At 42.3% G+C, this 15,258-nt stretch overlaps 1 protein-coding gene across 2 annotated transcripts in view; it reads left to right on the top strand.

Moving 5' to 3' along the window:
• The window catches only part of LOC146785929 (uncharacterized), a 226,286-nt gene that overhangs the window by 11,491 nt on the left and 199,537 nt on the right, over nt 1–15,258 (top strand). For both annotated transcript variants that reach the window (XM_085635329.1, XM_085635330.1), the window contains exons 3-4: nt 3,674–3,761; nt 11,527–11,672. In XM_085635329.1, the coding sequence (XP_085491455.1) occupies nt 3,674–3,761; nt 11,527–11,672 (234 nt within the window). The remainder of the gene's footprint in view (nt 1–3,673; nt 3,762–11,526; nt 11,673–15,258) is intronic.

Here is a 15,258-nt window from a genome sequence, read left to right as displayed (position 1 = left end):
CTCAGTTTTATTCAACAAATGGAGTTATTCTTCCAGTCTTTGTTTCTGATTCATAGTCTAATTTATTCTTTGATCCTAGATGTAAGAAGAGCCCTACTATTCTACCTTTTCTTGTTGTGTTTGCCAGCTAAAAAGGGACAGAAACCCTCAATTGCAACAAAAAGTCAGTTGTCAGGCAATCAGAAAAGCTTGTTCATCATTGGTAATGTCCATGCCTGGGAACATCCAAGGTAGAGCCACCAGAGGAGGCACAGGGGGTTTCTCTGTTGCAAATTTGCAGGGAAGCAACATGGTCAAATGAGGCAGATTTGTGAAGGGTTAATGACTCTATTACTTACTGGTAATCTTCAATTTGCAGATCCATAGTCCTCCCCTTCATAGTTCTACATACCCTCCTTCCTTTTCTTTGCCTCAGAGTTAAGATTTTATACCAGCAGGAGTTGGTAGAGAGTAAGGGGGTTTATACGACAAAGGGGAGGAGTGTTCTATAGAAACTGAAGAAATACTCAGTTGTTTATTAAACACTTTGAAAAAAAAATCTTTCGGAGGGTAACCACCTCATTTTGTAAGGACTGTGACAGGTAGGACTATGGATCAGGTTAATAAAGATTATCAGTAAGTTGTCAGTTTCAAAACTTGTAATCATTTAGGAATTTTACAATACATAAATACCAATCTCTCTTGTATCCTTATCTTGGTGAGTGGAATTAATTGGTATTTCCCCAGGGGGGAAGTTCCATGCCGTTTTTCCCAGCATACCAGTAATAGCAGCCCCTGTGCTGTATTTTCTTGTCAAACTTAGAATATTGGGCAATATGTGTTGTATCCTACCTTATCAAAAAACAAGAGGGGGGGGACCAGGGAGCCAGTTAATGGTCCAGTGTCCATGCTCCCCAAATTAACATTAAATAACAAATGGAGGACACTGTTCCAAAGGCAGGGTCAAAAAATCGCACCCATATGCCTTCTGCTATGAAGAGGCAGAAAAGGAAAGGAAGTCCTAGATAGGGCGGGCCCATCGCACAGGGGAAAGAACATGTCTTGCCTCATGTTGCCCTCACACACCCCGAGGGGTGTCATGCTTCATCATCGGGCATTTGCTCCTCGTTGGGCCGGCGCTGCAATTCCCAACGGGTCCCCCGAAGGGTCGCTTTAGCGGAGATCTTTTAAGGCATGCCGGATGGTGCATGAGGGTGTGTGGGGTGTGGGTCCTATATGAGGGTAACTAGGTGTGTGCACAGTGAATGGATACTGACAAAGGGTAACCTATGAACGGTTATTTTAATGTAATAACCCTGTTGGCAGAATAAAAACTCTCAATTAGAGTGTAATCCCAGATGGCATATTATGCCTAGGTATCAAAAAAGGTCAACATGTTTCACGCCTCTGTTGCCCATAAGGTCATTGGCGCTTCTTCAGGACCAGGATATAAAAATTAGTGAAGTGCACGTGATAATTAAGAAAAAATTGAATACCCAAATTCTCGGCAGGGCGGGCCATTATGCTGCTCCTGACCGAAACCTAGGACAAGAAAGGAAAAAAGAAAAGAGGACATATATAACGTGCATTAGACTAGCTTAATGCAACGTAGTGTGCCACGGTCGTGTGCTCAACATATCAATGTCACAAAAAGAAGGTCAAAAGAACACAAGGCCTCAATTAAGATAACAAACTAAGGTAACAAACTCACTCGTAAAACTCGGAGCATGGGGGGAAGGCCCTGACAGAATATTTATATATCTCGCGGCAATTCAAGATAGTAGTGCAGCCATGTAACAGCAAGGAAGTAATGCATCCCTATTCCTAAAATGCTGCACCGCCATGTTAGAGTGACCCCTTCACTCGTTAAAACTTAAAAGCATCATACCCCATCATACCAGTCCCTACAAAAAATCAATCATCCCTCTTAGCGTTCTTACCTCCCGTAAAAACGAGAGCCACTCCAATGGCTGTGAGCGTCAGACGCCCGTATCTTGTCGGGCTACTAAAAGAAACATAGGCATTATTCAACAACGTGTTACAAGCACATCATCCAAAGAAAAAGGGGCTCCGTGACCCAGTCCCCGTGTTCAGACACGTACCCATTGCTGTAACAGGTGCACCCTTACACCTAACGCGTCCAACCGCCAGCCGACTAGGCACTAAAGGCAGCGGGACGGAAGCTAAATATACAGCAGTCTATGGGTGCCTCGGTCAACCTTCCGGGGCGTGTCCTCGGGTCAAATGCTGAGGCGCATGTGTGCAATTTAGCCCACAACGCGCATGTGCAAACAATGGGCTGTTAGTCTCCAACACATGCGCGCTCCTTACGGGGGCTCATAACGTAAGTATACAGTCAAAATGAGGTAACTGACCATGAAGCTAAATCCTAATCAGTGTCAGGATAGCATGCTTTATTCTGGGGCTCTCTCACTTAAACAGGGGGACCCCTCTCATGACAGTCTCATCTCAACTGGTAAAGTCAGACAATAGTCCATCCAGTATGGCTGGTAGTTTAAATAAACGTTGTTGTGCCTATCCCACATACACACCCACCCAACTCGGGTTACTGTGTTCAGATATTATCGTAGATGGAAAGGTGGGTATTAAAAGGGGGGAGGGGGGGGAGAGTATGTTATAGTAGAGTATCCTACCTTACCATATACCATGTATACAGCATCAATTCAAGCTTCATATCTAGATATGACTCACAAGAAAGACAAATCCATGATTTGCAGACTTTCCTATCACTTTCAAAGAAATACTGTTGTTTTGTGTTCACAAAACTCTTCAGGAGTAGACTTGAATATCAATGAAAATCATAGAGTTCTAACTGTACACCTGTCTCCCTAACCCGTATGCCGGCTGATTGTCTGCACAAAAGCAATAGGCTGTTTTAGAATTGGAAGAAATATGTATTTAAAAATGTTTGCAAAGCTCTTCATTTCCATATAAAAAATAAATTCAATCAGAAATTCCTTATTATATATCCCTAAAAAAGGGATATTTGAGGATCTTTCTGACTGTGTGCACCCATTTACTCTAACCCTTTTTGGAGTAATTTACACATGAATTGAGGATGGAGCACTGCATTGGGAAAGTTCGTTAATAATCAAAAAGTAGTGACATTGTGGGTGTTCTCAACATTCCAAATGGCTGTCCCTCTCTGAAACTTAGGATAGCAGAGAATCTGTTATGGTTGAACATATAAAAAATTAGATTCTGTGAAAAAGGGTTTGGGAAATCCAACTGTAAATAAAACAAATTCTGACCATGGGTTACACCTATTAGCAGAGAGCCTGGTACTTGCAGAGTAAAGATGTGTACATTATGTGAGTCTTTCACCCATCATCCTACAAATACACATACTGAAGAAACTGCAAAGGGTGTTTGACAGAAGTAATCCCACTTGTGATATGTTTGGTGTTTGGTTTTGGTACTAAGCCCAAATATGATCTAGTTATCTGCTAATGTGTATCACCCAATGGGAATGATGACTATGTTGTTTGTTAATATTCTTTGAAGGCGGTGTTAAAAATTTTAGTAAAAATGACCTTCCATTCGAACACTCTGTGGGAAGGTAAAGACTAATTCAAAATGAAGTAAGACAGAAATTAATAAAACACAAGGAGCTATTTGTTATACTTGTTTTGAAAATCACTGCTGTGTTGTAAACGTTTTTGTGTATTTGTAGGCCATTGGCGTATGCCATGCGGAGGTTCGCATCAACACTACAGGGAAGACTGGCATTGTTATTTCTCAGGACTGCAACATCACCCCAAGTAGGTAACTTATGATGATAATGGCGTGTTTGAACCATGGTAACTAAAGGACCTTCCAATATTGTGTGTAAATAAAGCAAACAGCTGCAGAACGCAACCAAAACCAAAGACATCACCAATGTCGGACTTGGGCAAAAAAGACCAGGGCTCCAAAATAAAAGTGGACCCCCATTAATGAACCAGCTAAAAATAGTGGCACACATTTGCAAAGCTACCCATTTTTTGACTTGTAAAGACAAGCTCTATAAGTAGTTTGCAAGGTAGGGGAGACTGCATGCATTTGTGTTGGCTGTAGGCAATGTTTGTGGTAGTATTAGAAAAATCAACAGTAAAAACAGGACCACCAGACCATAAAACTGGCCCACAAACTACAAAAAAATGGGCCCACACACTGATCTATGAGACCAGCCCATCGGGCACTGTCTGGTCTACCCATACACCAATCCGATTCCGGGAATCACTTACCGTCCCTCGTTCCAAAACAGAGAAAAATGTAGTCTCATATTTGAAGCAAAAAGAAAAAAATATTTTCTTGTTAAATGTGAATCCCCAAGATCCAAGTGCTCACCTGCGAAGATATGAATGAGTGGATGACAAACATCCACCACCAACATGTCTCCTACCTCCGTGGGCTTTGTCATGTATGTGTTTGAGTACTTATTCTATTGTATGTGTATAGCATGAGATTTAAAAAACCTAAACCTAGCTGTAAAGCAACTGACTTCTGTAGAGCAGAGCACAGCAAGGGTTCAAATAAGAGTGAAGCTTACGTTTGGTCGGTCTGGTAATTCTTGATGTAATGTCTCAAGCTTATGGACCGTTGTTAAAAGTAATATCAGCAAAACTTTTGCCAACTTTGACATATGGAAGTGAAGCATTGTGTGGAAAAGACTCAGTCATAATTAACAATGCAGTCCCGAAAATGTATAAAGCCCTCTTCTTAACTCCACATAATGCATCACCCACCCAGATCCGAATGGAATTTGGGATGACAAAACAGGCACTTGCGCGAAAAGGCCAATTTATTAAAGTGTGGAAAAGGATAAAAATGGATACTGTAAATCAATTGTCCAAATTATTGTGGCAGGAAATAAACTTAAACTGGCTGGAAAGCCCAGGCGTGGAAATATCTATTTACAGCATTAGAGGAATATTCAGTAAACTCGGTCTGGGAAATGCCGATTACCTTGAACTCTTTTTAAAAAGTTATTAATAGTACAACAAAGCATTTATCACTACTCTTGGATAAAGATACCTTATCAAACATGCGTGCCCCTAATGAATGGCTATACCAAGGTAAAAGTTCAACCGTACCTCGAAATTCCTTGGTCTGTGACGTTCAAGCAAATATTCATAAAAGCTCGCTTTGGAGTATTTCCGGGCACATGTCATCTAATGCCATGGTTAAGTACAGAGGGAACAATGACCATAAAACTGGTCCACAAACTACTAAAAAATTGGCCCACACACTGCTCTACGAGACCAGCCCATCGGGCACTGTCTGGGTTCCCCATACACCAATCCGATTCCGGGTATCACTCACCGTCTCTTGTTCCAAAACAGAGAAAAAAGTCGTCTCATATTTGAAGCAAAAAGAAAAAAATATTTTATTGTTAACTGTGAATCCCCAAGGTGCAAGTGCTCAACTGCGAAGATAGGAATGAATGGATGACAAACATCCACCACCAGCATGTCTCCTACCTCCGTGGGCTTTGTCATGTATGTGTTTGAGTACTTATTCTAGTATGTGTATAGCATAAGATTTATAAAACCTAAACCTAGCTGTAAAGCAACTAACTTTTGTAGAGCAGAGTATAGCAAGGGTTCAAGTAAGAGTGAAACTTACATTTGGTCGTCTGGTGGATCTTGATGTAATGTCTCAAGCTTGTGGGCTTTTAACCTGTTTATTTATGGTTGAGATGTAGATTTTAGGTTTTTCCCATGTTGCATAGCCTCAGAGGGCGTAGCTTTGGGTGTGATTTAAAAAAATAGTGATACATATGCTTATTGTGTAGCTAATCTCAGAATAAAAAAGTGACAAAACGTTTGGACCACTCATGGCAGCTGATGAGACTGGTGTGGTTTGGCAATGTCCACAGATGGCTCTTGTTGGAAGCTCTAGGGCTGCAGACAGGAACCTTCAGTCCTGGCAATCTGCCTGGGCACCTATACGAAAGCAAACCATTGTGCCCGACAAGCCCAAAACACACCAAAGGAGATCACCAGCTGGCCTGTTCCCAAACAGTAGTGTTTCTCAGATACCTCTACACCATGCTTACTCATTCCTAATGTCTGCATTGGCCCTGGATGTCCTCCACAGCACTTCCTGATGATCAAGGGAGGTTGCATCTTTAGACTTTCCATTTCCATTGCCAAGATGTCCTTCCCATGGAAATGTAAACGGTTTTGTCACAAATGTGTAAACTCAGGAAATGGGACAAAATTGTAGCACTATTCACAGCCCAAGGTTGTCTCTTATGCTAACCATGCATGCATGGTAAAACATGTACCTCAGTAGAGATATATTTTCAATTCCTTTTGAAACTGAAAGAGTTTGTCAGATATATACTGAGATGAAATTCCAGATTTTAGGTGCCTAACAGGAACAGGCATGTAATCTAGTCTCCACCATCTTAGTTTTGTGTCTTGTGGCTGGTGATGATGCAGCAACAGGGGTTATGTAGATCAGCAATACCTTGATCTTGCTCACATGGTGCAATGATGTGTTAGAGTTCAGAGCACTGAAAAGGATGCAGTAGTCCATGAGCGTGGTTGTGAACCAGTTTTATTTTCATGTCAGTTAGCCAGTCTGGGATGCTGGCAAGCAAGCAAACTTTTGCCTCCTTCGAAGTGTGTAAGGGATAATGGTTCAATGGTTGGTATGATGGGTTCTAGCAGGAATTCCTTGAAGCAGCGGCAGCTAGTTTTATGCTGGCTTTGTCTTCTGTGTGATGTTTGTCTTGAAGTTAAGGATTTAGAAATGTAAAGGTCTAACCAGACTCCACCATGGTAATACTTAGAGGTTCAGACTGTTAATGGTAGCCTTTACATTGTTTTTCAGTACAAGTACATTCTTGACAGTCATGTCCGCTTGTGAAAGAATGAACGAGTGTGTTGAACACTTATAGAGTTCAGTGCAGCCTCAACAGATTTACCGAATTCTAGTAGAAAGGACATTAAATAGTAGCCTTGAGTTGATGCTGTAAATAGCCACATCTTTAACAATTTCCTAAACTGCAGGTGAATTCTCTGTTGTCTAAGGGTCAATGGTAGAGTAGGTAAAAGAGCCGGAAAACTAGTGAAAATTGTGAGATGCCATGCATAACATTGCTGTAAAAAGACTAGTCCATTACCATAGAAGATTTCATGACATGTAGTCAGGTACTTGAATGCACGTCAAGGTGACCCTTTTATGAATGGGGTGCCAATGCAGGTTGAGCAAAAGGTTCAAATGTTTCAGGCTCACAAAGAGTCTGGTTGCAACATGTTGCCCAATTAGCAGACGTGGCATCATATGTTTGGGATGAGCCAAATACACCAAGTTACTCTTGGCCAACTGTGATATTAAAATGGCCTGGGCGACAACATTCCAGCAATCGAAAGGCTGTAAAGGGAGAATATTTCTATGGGCTTCGAACCATGAAAATGAAGTGTAACAAACATTCTGGATGCGAGACTTAAGGTTTTGAGAAAGTTCACTCCTGTGAGTGATTTTTCTATAAATGGTAGCCACATATAAAATACATTCTCTACTCACAGAGCACTTAAGCCACACAATGTATATTGCAAATAATAGAGCTTCACAAAATCACAGGGTTTACATCCTCAGAATCCCTTTCTCCGAAGTGTTTCCAAATTCCAAAATGAAGTTACTGGTCCCTACCAAATCGCAGGTTGGATGGGTGTGTAAGGCGCCAGTTGGTATGCTATGTATCAATGGTTTATGACTGTAGTTCCTTTAAGGAACTTGGACTACTCTAAAAAAAAAGTTTTAGAATGACTTCGCTTGAAGGCCATCATACATACTATTGCAGCTAATCACAGGGTTTCGCAAGTTTTGACCTGCCTAATGACTATTAACCCCTTTGCTGCCAGGCCTCCCCCCATGCCATGCCCTTTTTTTTTAGCAATTTGGGGTAGTTTGCGCTTAGGCCACCATTTTCTTTTGTTCCCATAAGGTATCCATGACAAATCTACGTCCCTTTTTCCCAACATCCTGAGGATTCAAAGGTACCCTGGGTTTGTGGATTCCCCTGGAGGGGATGAGAAATTTGGCAAAAAAACAGCTACATTCATTTTTGGGGGGGGAAACATGGGGAAAAAGTGCTGGAGAAGACAGCGCCTGTTTTTTTTCCTGCAAATGGTACCAACGTAGGGTTTGTGGTGCTGAACTTATCATGGTTTCAGCTTTCTGGAACAGGCAGAATTTTTGTCAGAAAACCAACATTTTCTACAGTTGTGGCATTTTACTGGGACATAGTCTATTTTTCCTATTTTTTATGCTTTCAACATGCTTCCAGTTAGTGGTAGAAATGTGCGTGAAACTAATAATGGATCCCGGACAGCTATACATTTATGAAAAGAAGATAATATTCTAAATTCGGCAAGGGGTTATTTGTGTAGGTCCTTTAAGGTTTTCCTATAGAAAGTAACAGTTGAAATAAGAAAAATATTGAAATTGAGTTGAAAAAACACAGCTATTTGTGCCTACATTTTCACCTGTAACGTCTTCTAACTTTGCTAGATTTTTGAAAGCAATATAACGTTACGTCCGTGGGATCCTTCTGATTGCGGGAATCTTTCGGGCTTGTAGGTTCACTAAGAATTTGAGATCCACAGAGCCAATAACTGAGCTGCAACTTGCAATGTTTTTTCATTGTGTATCAAGTGTACAATCAATCAGTCAATCAATCAGGATAATTGTAAGCGCGCTACTCACCCAAGAGGGTGTCAAGGCGCTGAGGGGGTAGTTCAGCAGTTCCACTCATCCGAAAAGTCAGGTCTTGAGGGCCTTCCTGAAGGTATCCATGGAGTGGGCGCGTCTGAGGTCGATCAGGATCTTGTACCAGGTCTTGGCTGTGATGCAGGAGAAGGCTCTTCCCCTGCTTTGGCTCTGTGGATGGGTGGGGTCATGGCGAGGAAGAGGTTGGCGGATCAGAGGTCTCTTTTAGGTAAGTGGAGGGTGATTCTGTCATTGAGGTACAGCAATGCATTTGGTAAAATATAAACAGTGAAAAATAGGTATCAAGGAAACCTATGTTTTTCCTGATTGGGAGCACAATATGGAGTTCAGAATCAGTGGTTATTTGCACATCTCTGAATTTGTGGGTAGCCATACTAGCATGTGAATTAGCGGTCATTTTTCAAAATGTCTTTTTTTCACACATTGTCTTACATTTGGAAGGCAGAAATGCAAAAAAAGACAACTCGTAATAGCACTGGTTCTGCTACTCTGTCTTCCCCTAAGTCTCCCAATAAAAACAGCACCTTACTTGTGTGGGTAGGCTTAGTGCCTGCAACAGGAAATGAGTCAAACGCAACATGGATGCCACAAATTGTCCACTGAAAACTGACCCTTTTTTTACAATGTGCCTAGCTGTGGATTTTGAGCCCTAGCTCAGCCGGCACCTGGAGAAACCTAGCAAACCTGTACATGTTTGACAACTAGACACCTAGCAGAATCCAGGATTGGTTGACTTGAGTGGCTCTCACCAGGTTCTGTTACCCAGAATCCTTTGTAAACCTCAAACTTTGTAAAAAAATTAAAAGAATTTCCTCACATTTCTGTGATGGAAAGTTCTGGAATCTGCGGAGAGCCACAAACTTCCACCCACCCAGCATTTCCCCAAGAATTCCGATAAAATGGCACCTCACTTGTGTGGGTAAGCCTAGTGCCCATGATGACAGGAAACAGCCCATAACGCAACATGGACACCTCAAATTTTTCCACAGAAAACTGATACTTTTTTTGCAATGTGCCTAGCTTTGGATTATGGGCCATAGCTCAGCTGGTACCTAGGGAAACCTAGCAAACCTGTACATGTTTTAAAGCTAGTCACCCAGGGGAATCCAGGATGCTCTTCCTGAGTGGAACATATATTTTTGGGCAGTCGGATAAAGAATTCTGCTAGTGGGTTGTGGGGAGGGTCCACCACTCTGTTGAGCTATCGGTCCCGTTGGTATCATATAGTTGTATTAAAATCATCCTCTATCAATAATTTACCCTCTGGCATTTGGAGAAGCAGGGTACTCAGGTCTGGGAGTGTGAGGTCATTCAGGCGGGGTGGGATATAAACCAAACATATGTTGTGAATAGTCCGCTCCCAGATCGAGCCACGTATCTACCATGGACATCAGGCCAGATCTGTTGAACTTTCATTGGGAGTGACCCATCAAAATGCCCACACCCCTGGAGCTTGTGCTATACCCTGCATGGGCAACCAATTTGTAACCCTAACAGTCTAGGGCACATTAGATATATCCTTATAAACGGGTCTCCTGGAGGAGGACAACATCAGGTGTGTGAGTGTTTGATTTTGTTCCCCAGGCCGATCACATTCCAGGGTAGTATTAGTATTGCTGCATCAGGACAGTTGTCCATGGGTATGTGAAGATATGGGGGTCTAGTGGCCCATTGGAGTGGACGGTTACTCTGGATAGACATGCGAGGAAATAATGTGTATGCATGCAAAACTCTGAAGAGTAAGAAATGCACATGACATTCAAGGTTCTGCACCAAAAGCAAACATTAAGAAACAAAGCAACAAACATCCCTTAAACAAGCCCTCCCTACTTGCTTCTCTGCAGAGCAGACTCAAAACCGCCCACCCCCCCAAACACAGCAAAGTGCCTGTCACCCAAAATTGAACACTGAAACAGCAGGGGAGCATAGTCACCACTAGCAATCCCCCCACCCATCTCCCATCTTGAAAAGGTCTTACATGTTACCGAATACCATCAGTGTAAGGTAACCTGGAGTCAGCAAACAACCTTGGCTGCCAGTGAATTCAACCCCACTTTGGGGGGGGCACAATCATAGTGTGTAATGCCAGAGCCAACATCGTTGAAGGAAATCTCAGGTTCACTCAGTGTCGTGTCAGTCTCTGTTGGGGTCTTGTTGGGTTGGTATATCTGAGTTCCATCGCTGCTGTGAATTTGGAGATTGTTGCATTTCTGCTCTGTTGCCGCTCCACTCCAGGGGGTCACTACCACGTCTGGTGCAGCGAGTTTGGTCTCGCAGGCACGTTCCACCAACCTCTCTCTAGCCTTCCAGACACTATGTTACCAGTATATTTGTACATCTGGCCCTTAGTGCCTCAGGCACAAAAAACCGTGGTGCCTGATTAGTGGATTTGTAACATAGAGTCACATAATGACTAAGAGCCTCATTTACAGTTTTGATGGGAATAAAGATCCTCCAATTCCAGAAGGAAACTGTAAATATGTAGAAGAATCTACCAACTTAATTTCTTCCAAAAGTCTATCTCTATGGTGGCGGACATTCACCTGGTTGATTTCACTCCATATTTAGATTTTCCTCACAAAATTGGAGATTTGTCAGTTCCCCCTAAACTATAAACAAGGCCCTTAGTCGCCACATTAAACAGTCCAAAACACTGACTACACAAGAAAACACTGCATAAGTGGATGGGCTGACAATTATTGGAGCAGTAGATTTGATTGCTGAAACTGCATTTGTGTTTTGGTTAAATTCTAGCGTTACCATTGCATTTTTAACAAGATATCCTCTATTTTTTACCTCCAGAAATGTGCGCAGGATGTCCATTTCCCATATGGAGTGATGATGCTAACCTGCAACCCGTCGCAAGACATGCCATTCAAAAATTCAATCATGAAGCCAACGACAGACACTACTACAAGCTGGAAAGCATAAGTAAAGCTACTAGACAGGTGGGTTTTTGGCATGTTTTCTTCTTCTTTTTGATTACTTGCATCAATTCAGTAATATTTTGTGATTAAAGGCCTGATTTATATTTTGGCAGACTGGTTACTCCATCCCGAAGGTGACGGATATACGTGCATCTAAATATGAAATGTATAATGTGGTTGACAGGATATCTGTCACCGTTGTGATGGAGAAGCCTGTCTGTCAACATGTAAATGAGACCCTATGTTCTCAGTTACGGAGAGCAACATCAGGTATGTTTATGTGGAGTTATAAAAATTGTAGCATGAATAGATCACTGCATGAGGAACTCACTAGAAGACCGGAAATTACAGATGAGGCTCTCCTCTCCTCACTCCCCAGCATCTAATTTTTCTCAGGTTCTAAAAGATAGATTACGCCTGCATGTCAGACCTAATGAGTAGCCTAACATATTCTAGTTTTTACTTTGATCAGAGGTTACCACAGTTCTACCCACCTTTCGACTCTGCTTGCTAGTGAGGAAAACTTCTTGAGTATTCTAAATGATGTTCAGCTTCCTGGTTTAGATGAATCATGATTTGGAAGAATTTATGCAAAACAGAAGAGGCTGCACTTGTGTGCTCTCTCTCTGTCGACTCTGGGAATTCAGAAATCGCTGCCTTGTATTTATTATTCAGCAGAGCAGGAAGGTATCTTGTCATCTCTCCTTCCTTGTTTACCATTGATGACAGAGCTCTAAAATCTGAGTGGGAGTTTGAACTTCAGGCTATTTCAACAGATGCTCCTGAAGGAAGTGGATCAGGGATACACGTTAAGATCTTAAAAAGGATCCGGCATTTCGAGGGTCAAATTAAAGAGGACATGTGACAAATGTTAGGGGCTCATTACGATGGCGGAATGAATGCCACCACCTGGCCAGCGGTGGCCATCGTTCCACCACCATATTGGGATTTACCCACCGCCACATTAGGATGGCGGTGGGTATCACGGAGGACGCAAAGTCTGTCTGCCGCTTTTGGCCGGTAGCAATTGCGCCGATTACCTGGCGGGCGGAGCAAAGCCACTAATATGGTGGCGGTGCCTAGCAGGCACCGCCCGCCGTATTAGGATGTGTGTGGCCAGGCGTCTGAAGGTATTTGCCTTGGGGGCAGACTGTGCCCTACATTGCATAGGAAGCCAACCGTGGGAAATTCCATATTTCATGCCAGGAGCTGTCACCTGGAGAAATTAAAAAACAGCATTCTGAATGGAGAACTCTTGCAGATAAAAAGAAACTGCACTAGGGATTGCGGTTTCCAGGAGGCAGCTACTGACAGTATTCAAAGATTCAGGGTCAGAGGGTACTCTGGAGAGGTTCTGCAAGAGGCGAAGAAAAAAGTGGGTGCCAAGTCCAGATTGGACTTGATACATGACGCTTCTGCCTCTGAACTTAGAAAGACTAGTGCCTGATATAAAGAACTACAGAATGGTCAGTAACTACTCCAGCAATGCTAATGAGGTACGGAAATTGCTGAGAATCAATTGGCATATTCTAAAGGCGGACCCCATTATAGGGGAAGATCTTCCAAATTCACCCCTTGTTATCATTTAGAAAAGCTTGCTCGCTGAAAGATCAGCTGGTACGTAGCCATTTTACAAAAGAACATAGACAATCATGCTTTATACAAATTAAAGGTTTCTTCCCCTGTGGTCGATGCATGCCTATAAAAATAGTCATAAGGTTCTATCATATTATATATCGGGCCTTGAGAACCCTAAGAGCATTGGGAAGTTTATGAATTGTAACACCAGCCACACGGTGTACTGTTTGGCAGCACCATACATCCGACAAAAGTACAGATTCTCAAACATCTCAGGGTCATCGCCACTAAGGATGTTACTTACCCGGTGGCGAGACACTTTACACGAGACACAGACACGAGAAAGTCATCATGAAAGCAACAGGGATCTGTTGAAATTCTTCTGCATGGATCATGTATCTAAGGATGTTAGAGGTGGAGACAGACAGTTAATGCTCTGTAAACTTGAGTTGAGGTACATTATCGATACACAAACGAAGATGCCTTGGGGTCTTAACAGTGGGGAAGAGCTGGCGCTACATTTATAAGAGAGTTGGATGAAACTTAGAAATGCATACAATTCAGAGATACATTAAGGGGATCATTGTTTTCTGTTTTTTGGGTTTTTTTTCATTGTAATACGGAAGCATCAATATTTAATAGTTTGCATTTATTTGTATTTTTCTTGTACACGTAATGCTAGTTATACCCATCATGAGCTAATTCATTAAGTTAACCTGCAAATTGTACGATATGTGGCGCCATCATCTTTCGATGTCACTAGCATATTGGGCTTTAATATGTATTAGATGCATTTAATGTGTTACATTGTACATTAGAAGATGGCCAAAATTGTAGCAGGAAGGACATTTGTCCTATGTTTTTGTTGATGCAATGAATTGACCAATGATTTGTGTATTTAAAGATGTCGTCTCTGGCGGGCCGCTGCTATTGACAAAGGTGGTTGCCGAAACGCGTCTGCGTGTGTCTACACCCTAATAAAATCTGGCTGTACTGCTCCCATGAGTGCTGGTATTATTACCCTGAAGCTAAAATGTTTTGCGCGTTTTTACCTTCATGCATCACAGCACCCGTCCGAGAGTCCAAGATCTAAGGCAGAACTTCGCAGCTCATATATATATATATATATATATATATATATATATATATATATATATATATATAAAAACAGATGTAACAGTAGTGCCCCCTACCGTGAAGAAGGCTGTGCTGGCCGAAACACGTCGGTGTGACAGACTGGCTTTGTAAGAAATCACGATTTTCAAGATTCCAGAGTGTGGCGTCCTTTGTTAAAAAAAAAAAAAAAAAAAATATATATATATATATATATATATATATATATATATATATATATATATATATATTATCTACTGGCGGTCGCCAGTAGATAGTTATAGTTAGGACCATGTTTCCATAGGAAATCCGCAACATTCTATTTGGAATAACTTGGGCGCCGGTCGACGAATCCTCGCGAAATTTTCAAAACTAATGGGGCGCTACACTCCGCTCCTACCCTGAAAGTCTCGGGGGGATTCGTCAAGCAGGGGCTGAGAAAAAAGGGGGGTCCCAAAACGCGTTTTTCCCATGCATTTTTCCATAGGACCTTTAGACACAGCTACAGCCCGAACGGCTGAACAGAGTTACTTGAAATTTGGCAGAGAGGCAGTCTACAGGTCAAGGAAGTGCCTTTTGTAGGTCTGGTGTAAATCTGTTCAGTAGTTCCTGAGAAAATAGCATTTAAATCAATATATATATCTGTAAGCGCGCTCCGTGCGCTTACCGTGCGCTTACGGTAAGCTTACCGTACGCCTACGGTGCCGTGCGCGAGCGAGATTCTGATTGGCTGTTAGATCTTAGTAAACATTCGAATCGGTCGAAACCAGGAAGTGTCGGCCGCCATTTTCTCTCTCGCACTCTGAGGGGGTGAGGAAAAACAAAGTTGGATAACATGAAAAGGGGCAGGCTAGACAGCTCCTAACCACCTAGCCTTGGTTAGGGTGTCCCAAAAGAACCCCCAAGGCCAAAAAGA

Source organism: Triturus cristatus, chromosome 11 (assembly GCF_964204655.1).
Source record: "Triturus cristatus chromosome 11, aTriCri1.1, whole genome shotgun sequence".
Classification (NCBI taxonomy): domain Eukaryota; kingdom Metazoa; phylum Chordata; class Amphibia; order Caudata; family Salamandridae; genus Triturus; species Triturus cristatus.
Note: the sequence above shows the minus strand (reverse complement) of the source record. Positions and strands in the feature narration are given on the sequence as shown.